This window comes from Phalacrocorax carbo, chromosome 1 (assembly GCF_963921805.1).
Source record: "Phalacrocorax carbo chromosome 1, bPhaCar2.1, whole genome shotgun sequence".
Classification (NCBI taxonomy): domain Eukaryota; kingdom Metazoa; phylum Chordata; class Aves; order Suliformes; family Phalacrocoracidae; genus Phalacrocorax; species Phalacrocorax carbo.
The window spans coordinates 152,760,825-152,785,677 of record NC_087513.1 but is presented as its reverse complement, the minus strand read 5'-3'; the positions used below and the strand labels follow the sequence as shown (position 1 = coordinate 152,785,677).

The window sequence follows — 24,853 nt, the reverse complement described above, 5'->3', positions numbered from 1 at the left end:
GGTTGTTTCTCTCTGATGGGTAACTGAATCGGCTAAACAGCTGGTAAGATAAATGACACTATATATTTCAGCTAAAACCTCCCACTTTCTTCAGCAGCTTAGGAGAAGAAAAAGTTAGGGGAAGAGATGTATTTTTACACTATTTAAGGTAACAAAGTAGCTGGAAGAAGAGCCAGATTTCTATGACCAGCCAACTTTATCCAGATTCACAAGGGTCAGACATCTGTATTAAAAGATTCAGTGACAAGTATTTACATTTTTCCTTAAATAACTCTGGTTTCTCCTTTCATGCTTTCTGGCATGTGAATAATAAACCTTTAGGTATTTAGTGAACCTGAAAGTCACTATAAATTTTAGGGTAGGTCAAGAGCTTCCACAGAGAACGAAAGCAAATTACCAAGTTTGTGTAAACTACATAATTTTCATCATTCAGTACAAAGAAACAAATTGCAATTGTCCCATAAATGAATAGCATTACATACAAATATATCAGTGAGTAGCTGTATATACAACATGACTTCAGGTGCTTCTTTCACATTGGCTGTTTAATGACAAATCTGCTTGGGTTTATGGTTTTGTTTTGAGGGGTTGGGAGGAGTCCTGTCATTTAGAATTACTTGGCTGTATAGCAGAGCACGTACATGCTGTAGGGCTGGTGGCTGAGAGCATCAGTGTTCTCGGCTGAATGCTGCTGGGGCTGACAGTTTTAGCGCTGTCTGTCGGCTTAAAGCTGAATTGGGGTGGGGTGGGGTGGGCGGGGGATATTATCCAAAAGGATTGTACTGTCATCTCTGAACACGGTAAAGAGAAATGTTTTGCCCATGTTTGGCAGTTGTAAGACCATATTTTATTTTTAGAATAGCTTCTTTGAGAGGGGATTTTCTCCATTTTGCACTGTAACTCTCCTCAAAGATGCCACATGCATGCTCTGGGGGCCTGAGCTGCTCCTTATGGGCTGCTGGCTGAAGCCTCAGGTCCAGCCACCCTGTCCAGTGCTCTGGGCAGTGGAGATAAAAGGGTGGCCTGCATCTGTAGTCAGCTCGCCTGAGATTGCAACATCCATGAGGCTGCAACTGGGCAGCCTGAAGAAGCAGTGAATTACCCAGGATGCAGTCCAGCAGAGGCTGGTACCACATGGGCTGTTCTGCTTATGGTGGTGTTTCCCTGGTTAGCTTTACTGTCCATGGGAATTGCCCACAGCTGGCCCTTAGCTTGGCTGACTGGGCTTTTCCTGGAAAGGCAGGTCTGTATTTGAGATTTGCATAATTTATTCTTAGTGGCCTGAGGTATCAGGTAAATTAGGGTTAAATTATTCATATAACTTTATTAAAAAGTATTTGAATGAGGAGCTTGCTTTTAAAATAAAGGTAAAACTTCCAGTAGGTATGTTTTGATGATGCTCTTTTTTTTGGTGGTGGTTTTTTTTGACCGACATGTTACTGTTTGGATACAAATTACTCAAATGCTTATTTGAAGCTTGCATATTAGACAAGCCTGCTTATTTAAAAAAAAACAAAACCAAAACAAAACACCATAATGGCCCAGTACATTCAGTCTCACAAGCATTCTCAGTTGGTTGTGTGAAAAGTCAAGTGTGACAGGTCAAAAAGAAATGCTGTAAGTCTTAGTTCTGTTTCTCCAGCATGCAGCATGATGCTTTTGATTGTCTCTCCCCTCATCTTTGCTCCTCTGTGATTGATTTAGGAGAGTGGTAGAGGTGGGGAGGGGGAAAGGACTTAGGAGTGCGTTTTCTGTGCCTCTCCATTCTGGCAGTCAGCACTCAGATAACTCTGAGGACTGCTGTTTTGATCTTGCGGACTTCTGTTGTCCTTCCAGGAGAAGCATGCATTGCTGAGGGGTAGATTCACTGTGGGATTATAGGAAGGATTGCATTTCTTGTTATGATGGACTCTGTTCTCAAGTGCTGCATAAGCATTTTTATTTTTTACTTCCTTAACAATAGAAGATGGGTTGTTTTAAAAGATGATTTTCTGGGGTAGGCATTTGGTAAGTCACTTCACTGCTTGTACAGTGTTTTGATTCTCCATTTCAACCAGACTGAGTGTAATATCCCACCTCTGGTATGTTCAGCCTTTGATTGGTCACTTGCTTTTACCGAGTTCATTAAATTGATATCAAAACTTAATCCCACTTCTGTTTGAAAGTGCGTGTAGTGTTTGGAAATGCCTGTTGTTTTCTTTTTTTTTAATTGCAGTCTGAGATAACTCGTTGTTTTTGAAAATGAGCTTTTCCAAAATTATTTTCATTAACTGATTTTCTGGTTCCAGGAAAAAGAATGGGGATTTTCTTACTTGCCTTCATTGAGGCTAGAGTTTCTTTCATTGTGAATGTATGAACATTTTGATTCTTTACCAATAATTTCAAGCACAAGTATGTATGTTTCTCAGTGTAGCGCTATTTTCACTGTATCTTACAAATATTTTAAAGCAGTTTGTTTGACCTCTAGTGTTGAGCTATGAAATTGCACCCCATTGACACAAAAATATCTTACATTTCAGAAAAACCGGTCTCCCCCAAATCAGGTACATTGAAGAGTCCACCTAAAGGCTTTGATACGTCTGCAATTAACAAAAGCTATTACAATGTGGTGAGTGACCTTTTTTCCTCTGTGTGAGCTGTTATGTATTAGAAGGTCATTTGACTAAAAGCTCTTATCTGCATGGAAAATTTGGCAGTCTTGTCAGAGCCTCAGTGCCAAAACTAGATAGGGGTTTTAGTGAATTCTCATTTAAGCAAGATTATTAGTTTAATAGAATATAATAATATGGATTCTTAAGCATGATGCAAAATAATAGTTTAAAGTGAATAACAGGCATTTCTGTAATTTATTATGCTCATTTTATTTGCTTTGCTAGTTAATTTCACTTTTCTCCCCATCCCCCAAATATGCAATCAGTTTTCCCCAATGTCTATGAGCTAATGAAATTCTGCTGTGTTAAAATGATTAAAAATATTTTTGTCCTTTTTGTTGAACAAGAGGTTGAACATTTTGAATGAATTTGCCTCCTTTGTATTCAGGCTTATAAATCAACTCAAATATTAACTTCAAGAGCCTCTCCCTTATGCTGATGGATAGATTTCACAGCAAAAGCGGTATAGCCAGAGTCTCCCTTTAACACACCCCTAGGAATTCTTAGCCTAGTGCTTAGACCTCTTTAGTAGATGCGTGTAGGAAACATACCAAACTCTGTCTTTTAAAGGTAATGTTGTAACCATTTGGAGAATCCTTTATTTACTAACAGTAGATACATTGGGAAGCAAAAAGCATCTTACTGTTTCGGTTAACCACTGCTCCCTGCTGGTGTAAAACCAAAATACAAGGTTTCTTTTGCTTTTCTTTGAAGCAGCTGTCATTGTTTTTTCATTTTATTTGTTAGTTTTCAACAGGGATGATAAAGCCTCGTTTTATGCTTTAATCTTTTGCGGTTGTGGCATGAAGAACAGAGTAGTTTTGAATATAGTCCCCTGACTGAAAACAACGAAGCAACCCCCTGTTCCTCCCCATGGCTTGCCTGGCGCCTCTGTTGGTAGCGGTAATTCGATGGTAAAGGGAGGGCTGCAATTCTTTGGCCATTGTATCCCACACCTGCTAGTCACAGCAGATTGTACATGTGCAGGCACACCTTCCTTCGAACTGCAGGAAGTAATGATCTTACTGTGGTATGTCCAGCAAAAAAGTAGTGGATAGCTTTTATTTTTGTTTTTCACGATATCTCTTTATAGTCTTTTTTTTCCAAAGTTGCTGAAGTGTGTAGTAGCAAACATGTATTCTCTATTGTTTCGATGTTAAAACCTATGTTTTTCAAGACAAGTAAACTGAAGTGAATACAACGAAGAGAGGGTTTAGTTTCTTCACTAGGTAGAAAACTGCTCTTACTTAAGTTTAAACTATATCTATGTTGGATTTTTAATTAGAATAAATTGGCATCTGTCTTGAACACTAGTCCTTTAGCATGGGGGCCTGTTTTTATTGTGTGGGTTTTTGTTGTTTTTTTGGTTGTGGGTGGTGTTTGGTTTTTTTTAAGTCAGTGGTGAATACATGCCTCATCTATAATCTTATATTATTATTTCCCTGATAGATCTTAATGAAAAGTAAGAGTTGCAGCTGTTTAATTTGGGCTTAACTAAAACTCCAGTTTGATTGTGTCTGAAATAAATTGAATCTTATGGTTGCATATTTTACTTGGTAAGAGTAATACAGGCCATTTTGGGGGGTGATAGTGTATTTCAGTGAAAATAATAGGAAGTAAATGTTTGAAATAGCTGCCTTAACTATGGTTTTGTGCAAAGTTATAACAGGCCATAAAATTTTGAAATATCACCTTTAATTAAAAATAAAAAGGTGGAACTGGTGACCATCATACCTACTCTTGGAATTAGGTTATTTTTCGTCTTGCTCATGTACAACTTCTCGGTGCACTTAATTGATGTAGTAAGATTCCCACTGTTTCGATTGCTAGCTATTTAATAACTGTTGATGATATATTGCGGGGGGGCAGAGGTGATCAATTCATAATGATATATATATTGTAAATTAGAACACTGGCCCTAGAGTGCTGTTTGTAAATATGTCTCCAGTGAATTGCATACTTGCCTTGTTTTCACATTTTTCCACAGTGTGGCAAATACCCCCACTTGGGTGTTGTTTTTTTTTTCAGATCACCATTTTATTCTTTCTGTTTAAAGAATGAGAGGCTGTGCTGTAGCATGCACTCTGTTTCAGAGAAGTAAGACTTTACTGCTGTGCTTAAAACCTAGTATTTTTCAAGAAAAGCTAGATGCTAACTAGTCTAATCTAAGTACTTCTGATGGCAATGTAAAACAATTATTTCTAATAATTATTAAACACGTAATGATTTTTACATGTAGATAAATGGCAATCCCATTCACTGAAGTGAAAGCAGTTGAACCTGTGAGTTGAGTTTTTATTCTGTCTTAATACATAAGCTGCAGATAGAGGACTTTCCTGTGCTAGAAGTCGTACCATCAGTCTGCACTGATAACAACATTGAGCCTATACTAAGGTAAAAACAGAACAGCTCCAGATAAACCTTTGGCAACTGGTAGTTAAAAGGGTGTAGCCTGAGTTGAAGAGTAAGCATTAAAGTCTGTGTTAAAGGCTCTCTTGACAGCCAAGCATGATTTGAGGCTAGTACTCTGGGACTGCTTGCTAATTTTGACTTGTGGCTATCTTCCACTGTACAGGCATGTGCTGAGACCCTGTAAACCTCATGATTATTTATTGCTGTTTTTCCTAGGGCAGGATTTGTGCAGGTGCAGGCAGCACCTGTGGGTACATTCGTCAGACTGAGGACAAAATTAAAAGGCAGCTCAGAGGAAGTTCAGAAAGTGCTCAGTAGGAGAGGCTCTGCTGATCTCCCTTTCTGGGAGAAGGGCTGGGATAGGCTAAGGGAAGTTTGCTTAGTGTGAAGAGGAGACTACTTTCACTGGCCTCACCTGTTCTTTACCCCCTTGTAAATATGTGCTTTATTTTTATGGATTCACAGAGATCCATCTGAAGTTCATAACACAAATCACATACCCTCTAGTCTCAGTGTGCTTTATTAGCTGCACCTTGTACCAGGTGTTGCTGAGAAGTCAGAGCACATTTGGTTTATCCATACGTCTTGCCTGGCTTGGGAATGCAGGTTAGCAGAGAATGACTAGCACTACAAGGTCTTGTCCTCCACAAAATGGTACAAGTCTGTAGCAGTGTGTAATATGAACCAGACCTGTGATCAAGGATGAAGTATTTTTCATGTAGAATTAATTTAGTCAATTGTTACTGAAGAAGTGGGCATATTACTGCAGGTTGTTCCCTGAAGACAGAGCAGGTGTTACTGAGTTCTATTTTTACTTGTTAATCCCTTTAGAATTTAAAACTTTGTCCAAAAGAAAATTAGGTTATCTCATCTTACAGACAATTGCCTTGAGATTAAGTAGCTGTTCTAAAAGCAGGTAAAGAAATGGACAACTTTCTCTGTAGTATGAGTATTTGGATGACCTCATTTTTCATTTAAGTGTTCGAGTGATAGAAAATAAGCACTCCTTTTGAAGGCCATACTTTTGAAGTTGGGCCAATAGTTTGTGCTTACTGAAGCTTATAAATTTTGAGGACCCTTGAGATACGGTGTACTTGTGTGGTGCTTTACATTGCCCCTCTTGGGCCTGTTTTAAGGGGTTCATCTCTCAGATTCTCATGATCCAGGAAAATTAGACACTGATCACCATTTTGCTGAAGTACATGATATTTCAGCTGAGTGCCATACTACTCCCATAAGTGAGGAGTGTGCTGCAGGATCATGCCCAAGCGTGGCTGTGAAACCTGCCTTTTCTTCCTCTGATATAGAAGGCTATCAGCTTTATGTAGGTCACTTAAAATCCATTTTTGGGTGGTAGTTTTTGCCTTAGGGAGATGACTGGGTTTTTGTGTGACAGAATTGTTAACCATGTTTGAATTTTCCATGCTGTGTAATTGAGAGAGCTTGTGCTGTGTGAGCTCAGTTGTCTGTGCCTGCTATTCATCAGTGTTACAGATTGCAAAAGCTGCCACTTCAATGCTGCTCTTTTGGTACCCAGTCTTATCTGTGCAAATGTTGTGGTGGAGTTGTGGAAACAAGGTCTTCGAGGTTTCATGGGGTCTTGCAGCAGCCAGAACGCACAGAAAGCAGGAAAGGGAAGAAAGGTGATTATTAGAGCATGCGGGCGAGATGTGGTTATGAGGAATGTAAGGGTGCTCTGGTGCCAAAATACTGACTTGCAATGCTGACTACTTATCGCTTCAAAGCACAGTCCAAGCATTTAATCCTCGTAGCTTCTCCGTGAGGTAGGTAAGTCAAGATGGAAGCATATGAGATTTCACAGAACTGATGTTTTAGAGCTATATGAGCAAGACTATTCTTTTAAAAAGATATTGAGAGTAAAAGAATGTTGTATGCAGTGGAAACTGTACCTGTAAAAAAAAAAAAAAAAAAGGTGTTTTGGGAGTTGTTTAAACAATGTATATCTAAAGTACTGTGTAATACAACTACTAGAATAACATAAAGCAGTATAAGTGTATCTAATACTCTGCATAGGTTTTGTAACATAGTTTTATTTATACTTGCATGTATTTTGATTTTTCTGGTAACTTACCAGGTTGCTAATTCTAGTTTTTAAGCTTTCTTACTCTTCTTTTTTCTTCCTTTAAGTTTTTTTTTTTTTTTAATCTTCAATCCCATATTCTCAAAGACAAGAAAATCCTCAAATAAAAATCCAAACCAGAACAGGAAAATAATGGAGTTGAGTTCAACATGAAACTACTTTTACTTCAAGCTTTTCAGGCAGCTGTTTATAGCAAAGAATGGAAATGGAAGCGGTAGTGCAGCCTTTCAAGATCTCTAGCGAATTTGTTTATTTTTATCTTTGAATGTCTTTGCTGTTCAGTGCTTTGTCAGGACCCTGTGTTTTGGTCCTTGGCTTTCAGTCTCCTTTTCCCTACTAATGACTGTCTACTGACTTTGGGCTGGGAGATTTTTGTAGGAAAAGCCATACTGGAAAACATTGGTCTTGCATTTAGTTTTGAACCTCAGGGATCCAAAATACTTCTACATTTCCATTTTAACCATTGACTGACTTTGTTTATACACATATAAGAGAATTTGGAGTTTAATTAGTGCTGTGATTAATGGAAATGTTTTTCTTTCTTTCTTTTTCTGGTCTAAGTGGTCAAAACAACGTAGCTTTTTTAAAAATTTGTGTGCCCATGTTGTACTTTATGCTGTAGCTTCCTAGCAGTAACCATAACTTTCCCTGTGACATTCTTCTGTCATAGTGTTTAACAGCGAATGGAGACATTTTAATCTTCAGTTCAGGATTCAGATTTCCAACAAAAGAATGAACGCAAAAGTGGTCTCTCTCTCTCCCCCAAATGAATAGAAGCATTCAAGGAATAAGCAGAATCAATGACACCAAAGAAAAGAACAGTGAATTCTTCATTGACATACTGAACTATTTAAAGTTATTTCATCAGGTTTGCATTTAGGAATGAATGGCTTTTTTTATTTCCTAAGAAAGAGTATTGACTACAACAGTGAATAATGCACTCAGAGTCGTTACTATAAATGCTGAAATGAGATATTACTGTAGGCTTGACAACTATGGGATGTAGCAAAATGAGAAGGTTTGTGGTGTGGCTTGTGACCAGTGAATAGCAGAAAGTTTTCAAAGCTCAGCTGTGTTCATTGAACTACATTTAATTCTGATGATTCTCTTGCTAAATCATTAATTTTTGGAGGCAAAAAATAATATGCCTGCTAGAAGCACAGCAGAACTTGATGTGAATATATTGGAAGATATCCTAAAGCAGTCTCTCGGGAGATGGCCCAGTGAAATGCTTTCTTGTACGTATTTGGGAGTATTCCAGTTGTTTGACTTCTATTCAGCCAATAAACAAGTGTGTGCTGTATTTCGTGAATTCTTGGCTTTGCATCGGAATCTGTTGTAATTTTGTCACGGTAGTGTGTATTATGGCACTCACAGTGGAAGGTTAGGCAGCCTGTTTAAAAAGAATGCAATAATGTTAATCATATTGCTAGGTAGAGATGTCAATTACTTGATATTTATAAATTTGTTAATATTCAGACCTTCTGGGTAGGATAGCACATCTGAATAAGTAAACACTTTGCTAGCAAGTTTAGTTGTAATATATTGTAATTGAGACTGAGAAAATGACATTAATTGTTCACTTCTCTTACAACATCTGTTGTTCTTTACCAACCTCTGGTGATCTTTGACTGTTCTGAAGTACATAGGAGGACTAATTACCCCTAGCTTTGGAAGAACACTCTGTGTAGCTCTTAAATTTTACAGTAAAAGTTTAAGTGTAGTGAAATTCCTGTTAGCTTACCACTTTTTTGTATATGGCTAAAGAATGCCTCATCGTCTGTGTGTGGTGGTTTTTTTCCAGTGAATTACATAGATGTATAGTATTCAATGCTTTCTTGCTGGTATCTGAATTTTTAATGTAGGAACACTCATTTAAATTTTCCAAGTGCTAAGTAAATTTTAGTATGCTTCAAAACTGGTATTGATTTGAACATTAAGCATCTCTTTAAAAATACCAATTAGCAACTGTCATTTATTGTAGGTGCTACAAAATATATTAGAAACAGAAAATGAATATGCTAAGGAGCTACAAACAATGCTTTCAAACTACCTGCGACCATTACAAGCCAGTGAAAAGTATGTGAGTTTGCTTTGTTTTGTTTTTAAATTAAGCTTGAGATCTCTTGTGTATTGGGGAGGGTTTACATGGTCAAAAATTCAATTTCAGTGTCATAATGTGTATTTTCTTTCGTGGACTGTGAGATTTTTGAGGCAGGGCTTGCTTTTATTCAGTTTGCTTGCTGACTAAAAGAGTCTGGTCCTTGATCTAAGAATCATTAAGCATTTTCTGTTAAGGTTGTAGGTTTTATTAAAGCACAATTAGTCAATAACTGCAAACCTAAACACCTTTTATTCCTTTGGCTCCAGGTTAAACTCAGCAAATACTTCATACTTAATGGGAAACCTGGAAGAAATAAGTTCATTCCAGCAAATGCTTGTACAGTCTTTAGAAGAATGCACCAAGTAAGTACTGTGCATACCAGATACACAAATAATAAAAAATATTTGCTTGTTAGAATTTTACAGTATGTTGTTTGTGATAATTTTTGTTTCTTTCACTCTAAGGGTAGTTGCTTCAGCAGTACAGTAATAGATGCTTGGATAATGCATTGATTGCTTGTGCAGATAGATATAGGCCCTAGGATGTACTGGCGGAGGTGGGAATTCTTATGTATTTGGAAACAACTTATGAATTTCCATTTTGTGATTGCATACCAGTGGGGAAGTGTTAGAGGAAGTGGTGGTTTTTGTTTTGGAGGCATGAATTTTAAGTCTTTTCTTAAGAGAAAGAGAAAGAATGAAGACAGCTTATGTTGCAATGGAACAGTGGAGGAGGGGGTGACTTGGATGAAGGACACTATATGAGAACACTTGTGCTTAGTATTTTTCTGCCCTGAACAATGGTGGTCATCAAAATGTGCTGGGAGATGCATGCAGGATAAGCAGAAAGAGCAATCTGAATTAAAAGAAAATAGCCTCAGTGCCTGTACTGTACCATACAGGAAGCATGAACCACAGAAAGAAGGGGGTGAAGAAACCTGTCCTCCTTCCACAGGTTAGGCTGAAGTGGTAGCTAGATATTTTACAGCTTGTACCTCAGCACTTTGGGGTGTAAGAAAGAAGATGACCATGTCCCATTTGAATTCTCCTAACAATTTTCCAGTGTTGAAACTCCACTGAAAGTGGAGTTCCTGTTCCAAACCTCATTTGTGTCCTTTTCCTTGCCTGTGTTCTGGTTTTGTCTGATCATGTGGTGAGCTAAGGCAGCTTGCTAATCCAAATTTGCTTCTTTTCTGCCAAGTTAATAATTTGAATTGATACTGACGGCTTAGACAGGTTTCAGTCTGCTGGGAGTACTTGGCTGTGAGGAGGAGTGAATATCTCGGATGGAGGAGAAAATAACTCTTGGCAGTAGTGATCTTTAGATCAGCTCAGCGTGTCTTGTTTTGACCTCTTCCTCCTCTTCACACAGAAGAGCTCAGAGAAAAAGAGGAAGCTTTGACAAGGTATAAGTTGCGTCTTCACTAGGCAGTAATGTGCGTATGGGTCTGTTGCTGAATTGGGGTCCCATGTCCTACCACCTGGCTTCTCTCCCTGTCTTCTGCCTCTAGGTGACTTGGACTAGAGAGAAGGGGAAGGAGGACAGTGCAGTTTAGATGGCTATTCAGCAGTGGAATGGAAACATTCTTGAAATGGCCTTTCTTCCACGCCGTGTTTGAGAAAGAATGATGTTCTTTCTGGCAAGTTAAACTTGATCAGTTAGGTGTCTAAATCCCTGAGAACGGTCATTTGTCCACATACTTAAGTGTTTCCTTTCTTTTTTTGTCACTGTGCTTTTTCTCATTATTTTATTACTGTTATTTTTTTTCTGGGAATTGGAAGTTACAGAAATTAAGTACCTTGCACAAACAGACTGTCATCTTTTAAAACTTTTGATTAAGGTGGTCTTAAAACCAAGAGTGGAAGAATGTATGCCTTTAAATAAACATTAATGCTTTAATGTTTTAACTTGGTATGTGGATTAATATGATATCATAGTGTAGCTTATAGCTCCGAAAGCTTATTTAGAATTTCTTTTAAACTCTATTAGAACACCTTCTCCTAATGTCCTTTATTTCTTCTTCCTGGTAAGTGAAATATTGTTCTGTGATATGTTAGGAACATAACGGATGCTAGTAGGTGGGCAGAGGCAGTGATGCCCCAGGGTTACTGAAGGGTTACTGCAAATGTTTTGTGTTGTTTTCTTTTCATAAATATGCTGGTCATGCCAAGTTGTATTTTCAGTTTAATTTTCATCATAGCATATTGACTTGAGCATCCAGCTTCCTCCTGTTTTGAATCTAATCCATCATAATTCCCATCGTGTAGAAGAATGCTTGCCCTGCTGCCTTGTTTTTGTCGTTTTGCCATGTTTTTTTGGCTGGTGAACCTGTTCTGTAAACTCAGAGTAGCTCCTGAGCTGAAAATAGATTTATCATTTTAGTTTATTTTTGGCAGAGAGCTTATAGTTCTATCATTCAGGCACTTCATACTGCAGCATCCAGTGTTGTGGTTTTTTCTAACTTGACATGTCAGAATGACCAAACGCCAGTTGTAGTGCCGCCAGCCTACGCTGCTTGACAAATTCATGTTCCTGGGTGTGAGAGTTGAATGGTTTTTTGCATTCCACACCCCACTCAAGTCAGTTGTCATTTGAGTTTTCTCTTAACAAATTCTGGCATGTACTTCAGTGACAGAAACTTTCTGGTGCTTTTCTTCTTCCTGCCTGCACCATGCTGCCTTGTTTATTTCTCAAGGTGTTAAATATTTTGGGGATTTTTTTCACAGCACATAACGCGCTGTAGCGAGCTTTTTGTGTGTTTCAGGGGAGAGTTGTTTGGGGATGTGGTTTGGTTTTGACTGTGTGTCATCCTCCCACCCCACCCCCAACCTTAAAACTCTTCTGGTGCATTGCTAAAGGTTAGTTCTCTTTGAACTTGTCCAGGTTGGCCTCTGTTGTGGTATTGCTGTGGTTCTCCTATGGGCTGCTCCATCTGTCACAGGCCCAGGAACACTTCTTGTCTGCCTGCCTGGATGGTGGGCACCATCGGATGGGTTTGTTTGGGGTTAATTCTACCTTTCTGACTTCTCTATTTACCAAACAAAAGTGACATATGAATAGAGTCTAACTAGCACTGAGTGAGAATCTTCTGGCTGATCTGCTTCAAAAGCATGTTTTTTGACTTATCAAGGGCACTTTTTTGATGGATGGAAAAGAGTAGTAACTGACAAGGCAGCAAGATGCTGCCGGAGTCTTCAGTTGCAAAAGGGTGGATTTCTTGACAGTGAACAAAGCAAGACCGCTCTGTGCTGCGGTCTCTTGAAGACAGAAAGTGGGCTGGTGCTTTAGGTCTCTTTCCAGGTCTGCAGTCTGCCAAAGCTCAGTTCTGCAGTGGTTCACACAGCAGAGGAGTCTCTGAACAAAGTCAGTGTCCATCAGGTGATCTCTGGGCTGATTTAAATCATCCCTATTGAAAGTATTGCTCTTTGGGTATTTTTTTTTTGTAGCAGAAAATTGAACAGAAGTCTCCTGCTCCAATAAAAAATTACTCCACTTACCTGGGAATAGAAGCTGTCAGTCTATGGCTGTACTTGTCAGTAAGGGGAGGGAAACGACACACAGGCTGGCTGGTGACTCCAGTCTGCATGTACTGCTTAGGTACAATCTCTTTCTGTAGCAAATTGAAGGCACTGGCTGTCTTTTTGGTAGTACCACATCACAGACTTATCTCCTTGCACCATAATAGCCATAGCTGGGTTTTGCCCTCTTGCCTTCATGTCCCTGCCCTTGCAGTCGCAGTAACTATGTTGGTTTTCTTTATCTTGTTTTGTGTTTGAGTGCAAGCTGATACTTCATGTTCTGGGATGATCCTGGAGTGGAATGGGAATGAAAAAAAAAAAAGGGGTGCGGGGGAGGGAAACCAGGGTGAGAGGGGGAGATGGCTTAAATGTAATCCAAAGCTAATCAGTGTTTCAGGTTTGGTTTTGGAGTGCAGATACAAATTAAGTCTGTTAAAGGTTTATCCCAATATTGTCCCTTGCTTTTGGTTATTGCAAGTATCAACAGAAATAAGGTTATCAACATTAAGTGAATTTGAAGGCGGTGACTTCAGATTACCTGAAACAAACATGCATGTTAACTGCTGTCTGAGAGGTAAGGCAAGAAGACAAATAGTGAAAGGTATGGTTGTGAAGAAAGCATTGAAAATTAAACTGATGGATTGTAAGTTGAATAGTGCCTCCATTTGTGCAAACAGTAGTTCAGAAAGTTGTAAAGTGTCCCCCTTATTTAAGTAACCTTGCGAACTGTGAAGCCTCAGGAGATTACATCTAATCTTGTGTTTCTTTCCAAGCTGCATCCCTTGGAGTCATTAATCACAATTATCCCTTAATGTTTGCAGACCTTCCCTTGTCCTGGGTCTTCTCTGCTGTGAGCTTTTGAGGTCAAGACATTGTCTGTACTGACTTCCTGCAAACATAGCAAACGCATCACTGATGCTCCAGCTCCTTCAAGAGGCTGAGAGGGGGGCAGGAAATTCTGCTGTTTATCTTCCTGTGGGAGGAGACTGGGAAAAGCAGAAAATGCCACCCAGATAATGTAAAGTGTCCAGTTTGTGACAGGTTCTGTGGGGAATGTGTGTGTATATGTATATACACAAACGTGTGCACCATATATACAGGGACACAGATTACTGCATGACACTTTTATGGTACCCACAGTCAACTGAAATTTAGGGACATCCGATCTTTTCCTTGCAAAAAGAAAACATACAGTGCTGATTACACTATTACTTTTCTTTTAAAATTGCCTCTGTTAGTCTGTGTTTAATTTGTCTGAACTCATTGCAATTTCCACAGCCTTTGTCAGAACATTGTAATATCTACTGACACCAAAACTAAGGCAGATTTCTTCAGAACTTGCAGGATATCATTAGATATCCTGTAATGTCACTTTCTCTGTCAGTTGCCAGTCAAGCTTTAGTCCAGTTCTGATCCCTGGTTTCGATACAAACCTTAGTGTGTTTGAGCAGCTAGGTATTTTCATAGAATCACAGAATCATTAAGGTTGGAAAAGACCTCTATAATCATCAAGTCCAACCGTCAACCCAACACTACCATGTCTCCTAAACCATGCCCTGAAGTGCCACATGTGCACTTTTTTTGAAGACCCCCAGGGATGGCGACTCCACCACCTCTCTCGGCAGCCTGTTCCAATGCCTGACCACGCTTGCAGTGAAGACATTTTTCCTAATATCCAATCTAAACCTCCCCTGACGCAACGTGAGGCCATTTCCTCTTGTCCTATCGGCTGTTACTTGGGAGAAGAGACCAACCCCCAGCTCACTACAACCTCCTTTCAGGCAGTTGTAGAGAGCGATAAGGTCTCCCCTCAGCCTCCTCTTCTCCAGGCTAAACAACCCCAGTTCCCCCAACCTCTCCTCACAAGACCTGCTCTCCAGACTCTTCACCAGCTTCATTGCTCTTCTCTGGACAAATTCAGTGTCCTTCTTGCACCTCAATGTCCTTCTTGTAGTGAGGGGCCCAAAACTGCACACAGCACTTGAGGTGCGGCCTCACCAGCACCGAGTACAGGGGCACGATCACTGCCCTGCTCCTGCTGGCCACACTGTTCCTGATACAAGCCAGGATGCTGTTGGCCGCCTTGGCCACCTGGGCACACTGCTGGCTCGTGTTCAGCCAAATGTCAGCCAGCACCCCCAGGTCCTTCTCCACCGGGCAGCTTTCCAGCCACTCTTCCCCAAGCCTGTAGTGCTGCATGGGGTTGTTGTGACCCAAGTGCAGGACCCGGCACTGGGCCTTGTTGAACCTCATACAACTGGCCTCGGCCCATCAATCCAGACTGTCCAGGTCCCTCTGTAGGGCCTTCCTACCTGTGAGCAGATCAACACTCCCACCCAGCTTGTTGTCATCTGCAAACTTATTGAGGGTGCACTCGATCCCCTCATCCAGGTCATTGATAAAGATGTTAAACTTGCTTCTTTCTTTCTTTTCTCAAATTATCACACAGTGGGACCCTGATTTAAGTCTGGAGAAACAGAAGTGATGTCTATTGGATATATCTCCCAACAAGCTGATAATCCATCGAGTAGTTTAGATGTAGTCATATGATGATGCCTCTAGCACATATACAACAGCAGATGCTTTGTTATGATTCTCTAATTCTGTAAATGAAATCAAAATGTGTCTTTGGCATTTTAGTAACTGAAGTTGTAATCATTTACGTATATATATAATCATAATATTTAAATGTCATTCTCTTAATTGAAGTATCAAATATGAGAATATTGGGATGACAACTTCAGAGTAAATTGTTAACTATGCTCTTTACTGAACACATTAATGGTTAAAAGGTTTATATGATGCGGTGATAGGCTTTACATTTTTTTTTTTTAGCAGTTAAGGGAGAGGTGGCTATGTTATTAATTGTTCCTCTAAAAATAGTAGAACACTTGTAACTAATGCATGGATTAGAGAAGTCAAAGGGGGTGAGTTGCCACCCCCTCACAAAGTCTGTTAATTATCTTAATTCAGCAAGGAATGTGCAGTATAAAGTTGCAATGCATGTGCAACATGTAAAAGAGAATAATGCCAGTCTTTCATTCTGGTAAAAGAACAGCAGACTGAGAAGACACAGATGTCTGCTTGGTGCAAACAGCCATAATTCACTTTCCCCCTCCCAGCACTACAGTATAAGAAGATAATTTTACCATTTTCAGCAACTGTTTATTGGAGCCTCTTAGTGTTCAATACTGAGTTATATGCCTTGACTATGTCTTCAGAGTTTGAGACTTTTGCTGCATCTATTACTTGAGGAATGTATTATTAGCTCATGCTTAGATTTATAAAAGGGGACCAGCTGCTAGGCACGAAATGCTGCTTGGAAGGCTGTAAGAATAGCATTTGCTCAGTTGGCTGGGGAATGCCCCTGGTTTTTCCTTAAATACCTGCAGAAGCCGGCACTCTGATTTCAGAGTTAAACCTTTCTTGAAAGAGAAAGCAAGATCAGACAACAAAATATGGGCCTTAGACTTCAATGTAAGGAGCATTGATAATGCGCTAGGTGCATTGATAATGTGCTAGGTGGGCATCCAGCTGTCATTTTCTGGGTGTCTGTAGTGAACACTGCTTTCAACCAAGGAAGAGTGTTTCCTTTGAACTTTGAATTTTAACTACTATGGGCAAACCTAACAAGTGGGACAAGGTGACTATGCCTGAGCAGGATGGGAACATCCCCTGCCTGGAGGAGCAGCTGTCCTGGAAAGCTGAATAATTATTTTCTGTACTTGTTCACTGGATCATCTCTTGCTTTTGCCGAGGGACTATGCTAAATATTGATGTTTACAGACTTTATGCACATGTTCAGGACAACTACAGAAAATCTGGACTTGAATTTTTTTTTTTTTAAGAAAACAGTATTCTTCCAGAGAGAGTTGTTGAAAATAATGTTAGCATTAAAACGTTTGATTGTGCTAACAGTATGTCTGTTGAGTACTTACTGAGGACTCACCTAGCTTTACAGCAGTGTGAAATATTGGTTTTAAGAGTAGTTAAATGAATTATAACATCAACAAAATCTGCTGTATGTCTTATCTTGTAGACAGACTGAAACAAAGACTCGGCATATTTATGTTAGGAGATGCTGTCGTTATGCAAGGAGAGGAAATGTATAGAGAAATTGAAACTTCTAATATCCTTGCACATGCTGTACAATGGGTTTAGACAAGGCATCAGGGACAAGTTCGTGATCTAGGACTGGTGGAATCTTGGCATCCCACCTTCTGGTTAACTTTAGCATGGGTTATACGATCAGCTATTGGTCATACAGCGTACTGCTGAAAAGGTTTAGTTTTTCAAGCGGGAGTTGCTCTGTAGAAAATAGGGTTTCATCCCTTCTGATACCCTTATGATATTGTTCACTTGTCTAGTTTATTATTGGCCACATAGGAAGCAATCCAGTATGGATATCCTTGAGTGGTTCTGAGAATGGTGATATGGTAGCAGTAAGGAAGCATGGCTGGTTAGACTTTATGCTTCTTCCATCAGTTTGTGTTTTAACTTGAAAATTATTTTAGATTTTAATAAAAGTACACTCACATACTTTTTTTTTGCATTTGAAGTATGCAGCTTAAGGAGATACTAAGAATAAGACTGGAAGAGTTGCATTTTTCTTTCCCTTTTTTCCCCCTGCTTATACAGATGCAAAATCAGAAGTCAGACTTTTACTTTCTGCTGATTGTACCAGTTCTAAACTGGTGCCACACAGCCAGTTTCAGATATTTATACTCAAGATATTTTCTTACTGCAATTTGAGATGAGTTTCTGCTAAAACCTTTTGAAAAATACACAGTGTATTTTATTCATATTATCTTTCTTCATATCCTGTTCTCCCTTATTTATCTGAATAAATGTGTGTATATTCCTCTGACAAACCTGATCAAAACTAATCAGGTTCACCAAGACTTGTGTGAGAGTAAGCTTTTCTTCTAAATATTGTTTCTCTTGCTGACTCATCTTTTTTGCCAAAGTCATTGAGGTTGCTGTTATATAAGCACCATTTTATGCTAGACAAAATAAGCTCTTCTGAAGAAAATTGTGACATTTTCCTTCACTGCTTAGCAAATGTGGTGCATTTGAGCATGAAAGATGAAGAAAGTATGAGTTATAAAAAGAATTTCTGTACTGATGGTGGTAAAGCAGCATTCTTGCCCCGGTTACAAACCAAATGAAAGTGCTGTATGGTCCTTAAAAAGCAAGATGAGTGACAATTGTGCAAAAACAGCCTGTAACTTCACTGTAACTGGCTTCTGTTTGTGCTATCAGAGCTTAATATGGTACTTAGATATTTTAATGAATATTTTAAGCCTGTCATCTCTGCTGGTGTTAGGGTAGAGGGAGAGAAACGTGTTGCTACTCCATGCAGCTTTTGTCTAAGTGCTGAAATACTGGTTTTAAGATTTGGCATGGCATCTGCAAGTGGATAGTAAACTGTTCTAACAGATAAGTATGTTGACTGAAAATTAAACTCCTAAAGAAGGTGCTAATTACTACTAATTCTTGAAAAAAATTAGCTGAATGGCCATTTTACAGGTATATACCATATTTTGCCCTGTACTGTGGTGGCATAATAAGGGATGAAAGTTACAGCGTTGAAGCTATAAAGAAGGAAGAGAAAGGTGTTGGTTGCTGGTCAGTGACCATAGAAATCTACCTGCTGATTTTATAAAAAACCCAAAGCACAACCACAAAATGGAAACAAACAAAAAACCCACCCCAGTATGCACTGCTTTTTTCAGACTTTGATTTCTGTGTCTGGTTGGTAATTTCATCTTTATTACTCTGTTTTTAGGTTGCCTGAAGCTCAGCAGAGGGTTGGAGGATGTTTTCTAAATTTGATGCCACAAATGAAAAGCTTATACCTTGCATACTGTGCCAACCATCCATCAGCAGTAAACGTTCTCACAGAACACAGGTATGTTTACTTTGTGGTCTTTTTAAGTCTGATACATAAAAGTGCATAAAATACACCTGCGTTGTAAAGCTGTGATGTCTCTTTTGACATGCAGTTGGTATGGTAGAGCTTGTTTTAAAAAATATACTTTTTTTTTCCTTAAAAGACCAAAAAAGCCCACAACATAAAGCTGTTCCATCTGATCAAGACCAGCTTGTCACTTTTGGCAATGTTTTATCAACTACTTGAAAGCATTTTCTCATTTAAAGAATGCATGCTGGAGTCTGAGTATGTAAAACAGTGTACTGATTGTCATCTTTGTTTAAAAAATGTCGAGGTCAAAACGAGAGTGTGGAATTATGTCGTGATTGACATGATCGCTAGTAGACAGTTGGTCAGTTGTAACTTAGCTCTGTAAAAGCCTGTACGTTTGTATGTATATAACTTTATAATGGTATACCTTTAGCTTTACTTTGAGTGCTATGAAAGAAGTGTGACCTCTTCAAGTTTACGAAATTACTTCCTGTGCGTAAGAAGTAGGATGCCAGGTTAACTTGATGGAGGTTGCTCAGCTTTGGGGCTGACCTTGAATTTGCCTAGAAGATGCCTTATATCACCTTGAGGGAAGAGAGTTGAGGCCAGAATTTGATTAAAGGAGTCTGTTTTGACATACTTGTCCTATGTAGTCTCCTGATGAGCACGTGCTGCAGCAGCTGTTAGCTTGTGGTATATATGTTTGCTTGTGGTACAGGACAAAGCCAATGCTTTCTCTTGAAAGTTAGACATAAGACAAATTCTAGCAGGATATCTGTTCTTTTTGCTCCCCCCACTTTTTTTTTGTCTTGTGATGGGCCAAATAATCTTATTTTTTTATTTTAAATAATATTAACTCTTCCTAAACAGGGAGGAGCAAAACTCAGTTGTTTCCGATAGTGTTACCTTCTTCCAAGAACTCACATTTTATTTTAACAGCAACAATATGTGGCAGACTTGTGAGCTTTACTCATAATAGTATAAATAAAAAAACCCTCCGGCTACCAAATACTGTGAACTATCACTTATGTTAGTAAGAGATGCAACTATGTTTGAACTCCACTTTGAAAAATCAAACTGCAAATTCACATTGCAATTTAGGCAGAAAGAAGGTGTTTGGGTTTTTTGTCAGAAGCAATGATGAATAAAATTTAAACAAGACAAAATTATGTTTAAAACCCCCTGATGAAATCCTTTAGTGGTTGTTTTCTTTCAAATGGCCTACTTCTAGTACCACTTTCTGTAGATGGTGAAATATTTAGGTGATCCACGCCTGTGGGGTTTTTAATACTCTTGGGCTTAGACTTTTTTTTTATTTGTGCCTTTATGCTCTTTCCATACAGAGGTCTGGGATTTAATCTATAGGTGGACAACGGCAAGTGATAGCAAAGTCATCTACATTTCTGAAGATTTGGAGATATTTGTAAAGGATTATCCTAACTTTCAGAACTCTTGGAAAACAGAGGGGATAGCCATGTCTGAGAAACTGTGGTAGAAATGTGGGGAGGGAGAGCTATTTTTTTTGCAGATGGAGAAGATTTCTTTTCTTTCTCTAGCATTTCTTCTCTTCCATGTTGCTTTGGGCATACGTTGTCCTAGGAAAAACTCAGCTTCTGCTCTGTAAAGTCAGCTTGATATCAGATCTTGGTGGAGTCAGTATAAGTATCATAGAGCAGTTACGTGATTTGGATGTGGAAGTAGGTTCAAAGCAATTGTACTGTTCATAAGAGCTAGCTCAAGGGGAGGTAAGTTGTGATAAATGGCTTTCTGTGTAAAGCTATTGTGTTGCCAGACATGAGTCAACAGAAGTGAATGCTGTTTGGTTGTGTTGCTTTTTGTTTTTAATTACCCCTGCTTTATTATTCTAAGCCTTTCATTTTTGTTGAACACCATTGCTGCAGGTAGCAAGTGGCTTGACTAAAAATTCTGCTTGAGACAGCTGCTGTGAAATCAGAAGGTGGCTTTACGCAGTTCTGAACCTTTTCCTCTCAGAATGCCAGTAAGCTTTTAATTACATTGCTTTAAAGGAAGGGGGAAAAAAGACCTTTTCTGCTAAGAATAACAAACTGAAGACATGAAGAAAAGGAAAATACTCAGAACTATCTCCCTATTTAGTTGAGATGTTTTTATGGTGTAAAAGCATCCCTAGTAAACCTTAATGTAAAAATTACTGTGAGGTTTGAGGATAGTCATGAAGGTAATAATAATGAAACTACTACACTGCAGTGAATACTAGATTAATGTTGAACTGGAATTTTTCAGAGATGCCAAAGACTGAGGTTTAAGACATTTAAGAAACAGTGATGATCTGTTGGCTGTTTTTGCAGTATAGTTTTAGCAGAGGGTCCAAAAGCATTATGTGTGTTAATACCGGCAAAAATATGGCAGAGAAATAGATGTTTGATGAATTCTTGGATTTGAATATCATGTTTGTAACAGCTGTGCTATTCAGTAGAATTTTAGAGAGGGAAAAGAACAGTCTGGAGTGGTTTGATTTGAAACAAATTCTTACTGTCTACAGCAGATTGTTTCTTGCCGTGAACTCTGTGCACTTCATAAACTGAACATTTATGCATTATCCGTGCTTCTGAAAGCCTTTCTACAAAAAATCCTAGCAGATGATTTGAAGGCAGATTCTTATATCACAAAATCAATATTTTCTGCAGTTTATTAAATTTGCTTGCCTTTGGTGGGAACCATACAAACAAAAAAGAAACAAAAGAACCTCCTAGTTTCTCTATGTGAAACTTCAGAAACTTTACCTCTATTTTCTGTTTTGTTTTTTTTTTAATTCTATAAAATATACTAGTTTTATTGTTTTTACTGTCACTGGCTAAAAACAATTTAAAGGAAATTTGCTATAATTTTGAAGCATTTACTGTATTGTTTCTTTAACCAGCTGGATCAGTAACATTAAAATTGTAAGCAGTCATCTGCTTTGGAATATTACACATATGAGGTTTTTATATGTCGTTTTCTCAAGTATCAAGCATGCTCTTCAAGCAGTGTAATACCTGTTCAAATGCCATTGACACTTGGTAAAGACTATGTGTATGCATATGTATAGATAAAACCGGATTATATTAACTTACTCAACTATTTTGGACTTCTGGTCAAAAGCTTCTTTTTCTGAATAGCATTTTTGTGAAGTTGATTCTAAATAGCAGTACTTGGAATAGGGCTGGAGATTTAAAAGGGGCATTCAACTGGAATGTAACTGTCTCTTTTTTTTTTCTTCTTTTTCCTTTTTTAAAAATGCCATTCAGTATGAATGCCAGCCTGTTTCCTCTTTCTCTTCTTTGTCATTCACTTCTTGATCATATGTAGCAGCAACATGGGGGCTTTTATTCAATTAGTACAAAATAAGGGGGTGTATGCATATATATGTTCACGTATGTGTATGTTTTATATAAATACACAGTCGAGGGTGAAGGGGGTTAATTAGATTACATAACAAATACGAGGTTTTTTTCATGTTCAGATCTTCAAAGCTGCAAACATCTTTCATTTCCATAGGTTATTTATTAATAGCCAGACTGTTGAAATGAATATTAGACACCTGAATGTATGTGAATATGCAGAAAAATGGAATAAAACCTAATACAACCCATACAGGAGTTCAGGTTCCAGAGCTGCATGTTTCTGAGGTTGTATCTGCCTCTGATCACAACAACCACAACAAAATCTTTCTATTAAGTTTTGAAACAGATTCTCTTGGTTCCAGTTGCGGCACTGTAAGTTTTATCCAAGTGTTAAGAGTTGCTACTCAATGTTATTTCTCCCATTTCATACAGTCTTGAAATTTGGTAGGTACTTTTGTCTCAGGAATTGTTTCAGAGCCATGACATATTTTTTTTCCAGAATTAAAATTCTTCCTGTGTAATAAATCAAGAATTTTTAAGAATTAAGTCACTTTTCCTTAGTTCTGTCATCGTGTCTTGTAACTGGGTCTTATGCCACTGGCTAGAGCTGAAGACGTAGAGCTCGCAGGTACAGCAGAGTGACGGCTCTTGCGGAGATCAGGGTTTCTCATGTTTCCGTCACTGCCTCTTAGCTTGTTCTCCTTGTTCCCTTCTCTCATAGTGGCTATAGTGCCACTTTATGCGATCCCTATTTTATTTACTTTATTCCTATATGCAGTCGTACCTCTTTGGCTGCATTGTATGAGGCTTCAGTTCCTAACATCCGTTAGTTTTTCTTGAGAATCCCAGTTCAAGTCCAAGGGTAGGTGTTATTTTTGGAAGTAATTTTGCTAGCTGCTGAGAGCAGGACTCCCTCATGGGCATAGTGTTAGTCAAAGTAGCATTGATTGCTGTGTGCGCTTCTGATCATAGGCATATGCTTGACTTCCAGTAAGAGAAGAAACAGGGTGAGCAACCTGAGGCATGAAAGAATTAATTTCCTTCAAATAAAGTAAAAACCCAGTTGGATAGAAAGTACAGAAATGGATAAGTGTAGTGGAGTAAGAAGTCCCAGGAACATGAGATGTTACTTACCTGGGGAAGATCACAAGCCACAAAGTTCAGTGCAAGGGGAAACTCCAGCAAAGAAAAAGAGGAGGCAGAAGCTAGGACTGAGACTTAGTGGACTGCATCCAAAATGACAAGAGAGAAAGCTATTTGAGTATAGAACTCACTGAAAGGTGGATAACTTAATGGGAAAAAAAAACCTAACAGGCTCCAATGATCACGGGACATAAACTCTTCCGAAGAAATGTGGAGAGTACAGACCCAATGTAATCAGCATTGAGTATGTAATTATTGGGGGGGGAGGGTTAAGCCTTTTTACTTTGTTTAAACGACACCATGTTTATTTTAAACCAAAATGGAAGATAAATGTTTCCAAAAGAAGATTTAATTTGATGAAAAGGTAGCCAAAAATTAGTAGTATACGCCCGCTTTTTTAGACTTTGCAAAGTGGCAAGCGTTGAGCCAGTTCTCAGCTGGAAGACAGCTATTCACAAATCTTTGCTTGTTCAAACATTAATTTAACTAGATTCTTCTGTTCTCTTAGATAACATGTCCCAGGCATATTCTACACTTGCATCACAGACCTAGCAGTCTGGATAAAATTTATGGAGCTGAAACATCACAATTACTCCGAGTAACTGGAGCGAGGAATACAGATGAGCTTGAGTCAGAAAACTCTTTGTGCCTCCCCCACTTTGGTGCATCCCTGAGCTTGCAAGTGTGCAGGCTGATGTCATACGCCAAGCAACAGTCCCCGGGAGAGGAGCTTGACTGGGAAGTTTAGTGCTAGGAAATTAAAAGCTGCAGTTGAAGGGTTGCTGAGCCAAGCTGTGCCACGGCGCTCTCAAAATGCGGTGCCTGTGTGCAGTCCTCAGACCCCTCAGCAGTGATAGTTCGTGCTCCATCTATTACAAACAGAGACCTGCTTCAGAAGTGTAAGTTCTAATTTTAAACGTATACATTCTAGTTCCTGGATGTGCTTTCCTCCGGTTTAAATGACTTTTTTGTTTATTTTTTCCTTTGGTAGTTTAGGCACATCTGAACTTGTTTTCTTCCCTCCCCCCAGTCTGATCCACAGCTTTTGAAGCAGCTGTGCTAAGGGAGATGTGAATATATTAATAGGGCTTAAAGACACTTTTCATGGTTACCTTTAAAATATCTCAAGCTGTGAACTAACTCTAGTTTGGAGCGGGGAGAACTCTTCAGCGAGAGATTTCAGGATAAATGAAACACAGCGCTCTTGTATGCTTCTTTGCATTTTATTCTGTAAAATGATGTGAGTGGTGAATTCAAATCTCAGCTGCCTCTTTCTGAAAAGCTACTTATTTAGGCAGTTGTGTCTAAGTTGATGATAGTCACAGGAAAGTTTTTCCTGTTCAGATAAATGATACCTTTTTTGAAAACGTGCTGCTTAACAGTGGCCAGAGTTTTATTTAACATACACTGCCTAGGAAAGTGTGGCGTTTGCAAGCATCAATTGAAATGGTGACATGAAAGAGCTATTGTCTTTGGCAAAGCAGCTGCACTCTTAAGCTAACAAAGCTGACTTTTAAGCTGCTATTAATTAAAAAGCAGTTGTGAATTGTTGTCATATTCAAACGTTTATTTTAACCTACCCATATTTTAATGAAAGTAAACCTTCCCATTCTGTATTAGATGGTTTTTGTATAATATA

The 24,853-nt window shown here is 38.8% G+C and overlaps 1 protein-coding gene across 5 annotated transcripts in view; it reads left to right on the top strand.

The window, feature by feature from the left end:
* Window positions 1-24,853, top strand: part of ARHGEF7 (Rho guanine nucleotide exchange factor 7) — a 128,434-nt gene that overhangs the window by 64,636 nt on the left and 38,945 nt on the right. For all 5 annotated transcript variants that reach the window (XM_064440242.1, XM_064440219.1, XM_064440236.1 and 2 more), the window contains 4 exons: window positions 2,520-2,608; window positions 9,149-9,243; window positions 9,535-9,630; window positions 18,575-18,697. In XM_064440242.1, coding sequence (XP_064296312.1) covers window positions 2,520-2,608; window positions 9,149-9,243; window positions 9,535-9,630; window positions 18,575-18,697 — 403 coding nt within the window. The remainder of the gene's footprint in view (window positions 1-2,519; window positions 2,609-9,148; window positions 9,244-9,534; window positions 9,631-18,574; window positions 18,698-24,853) is intronic.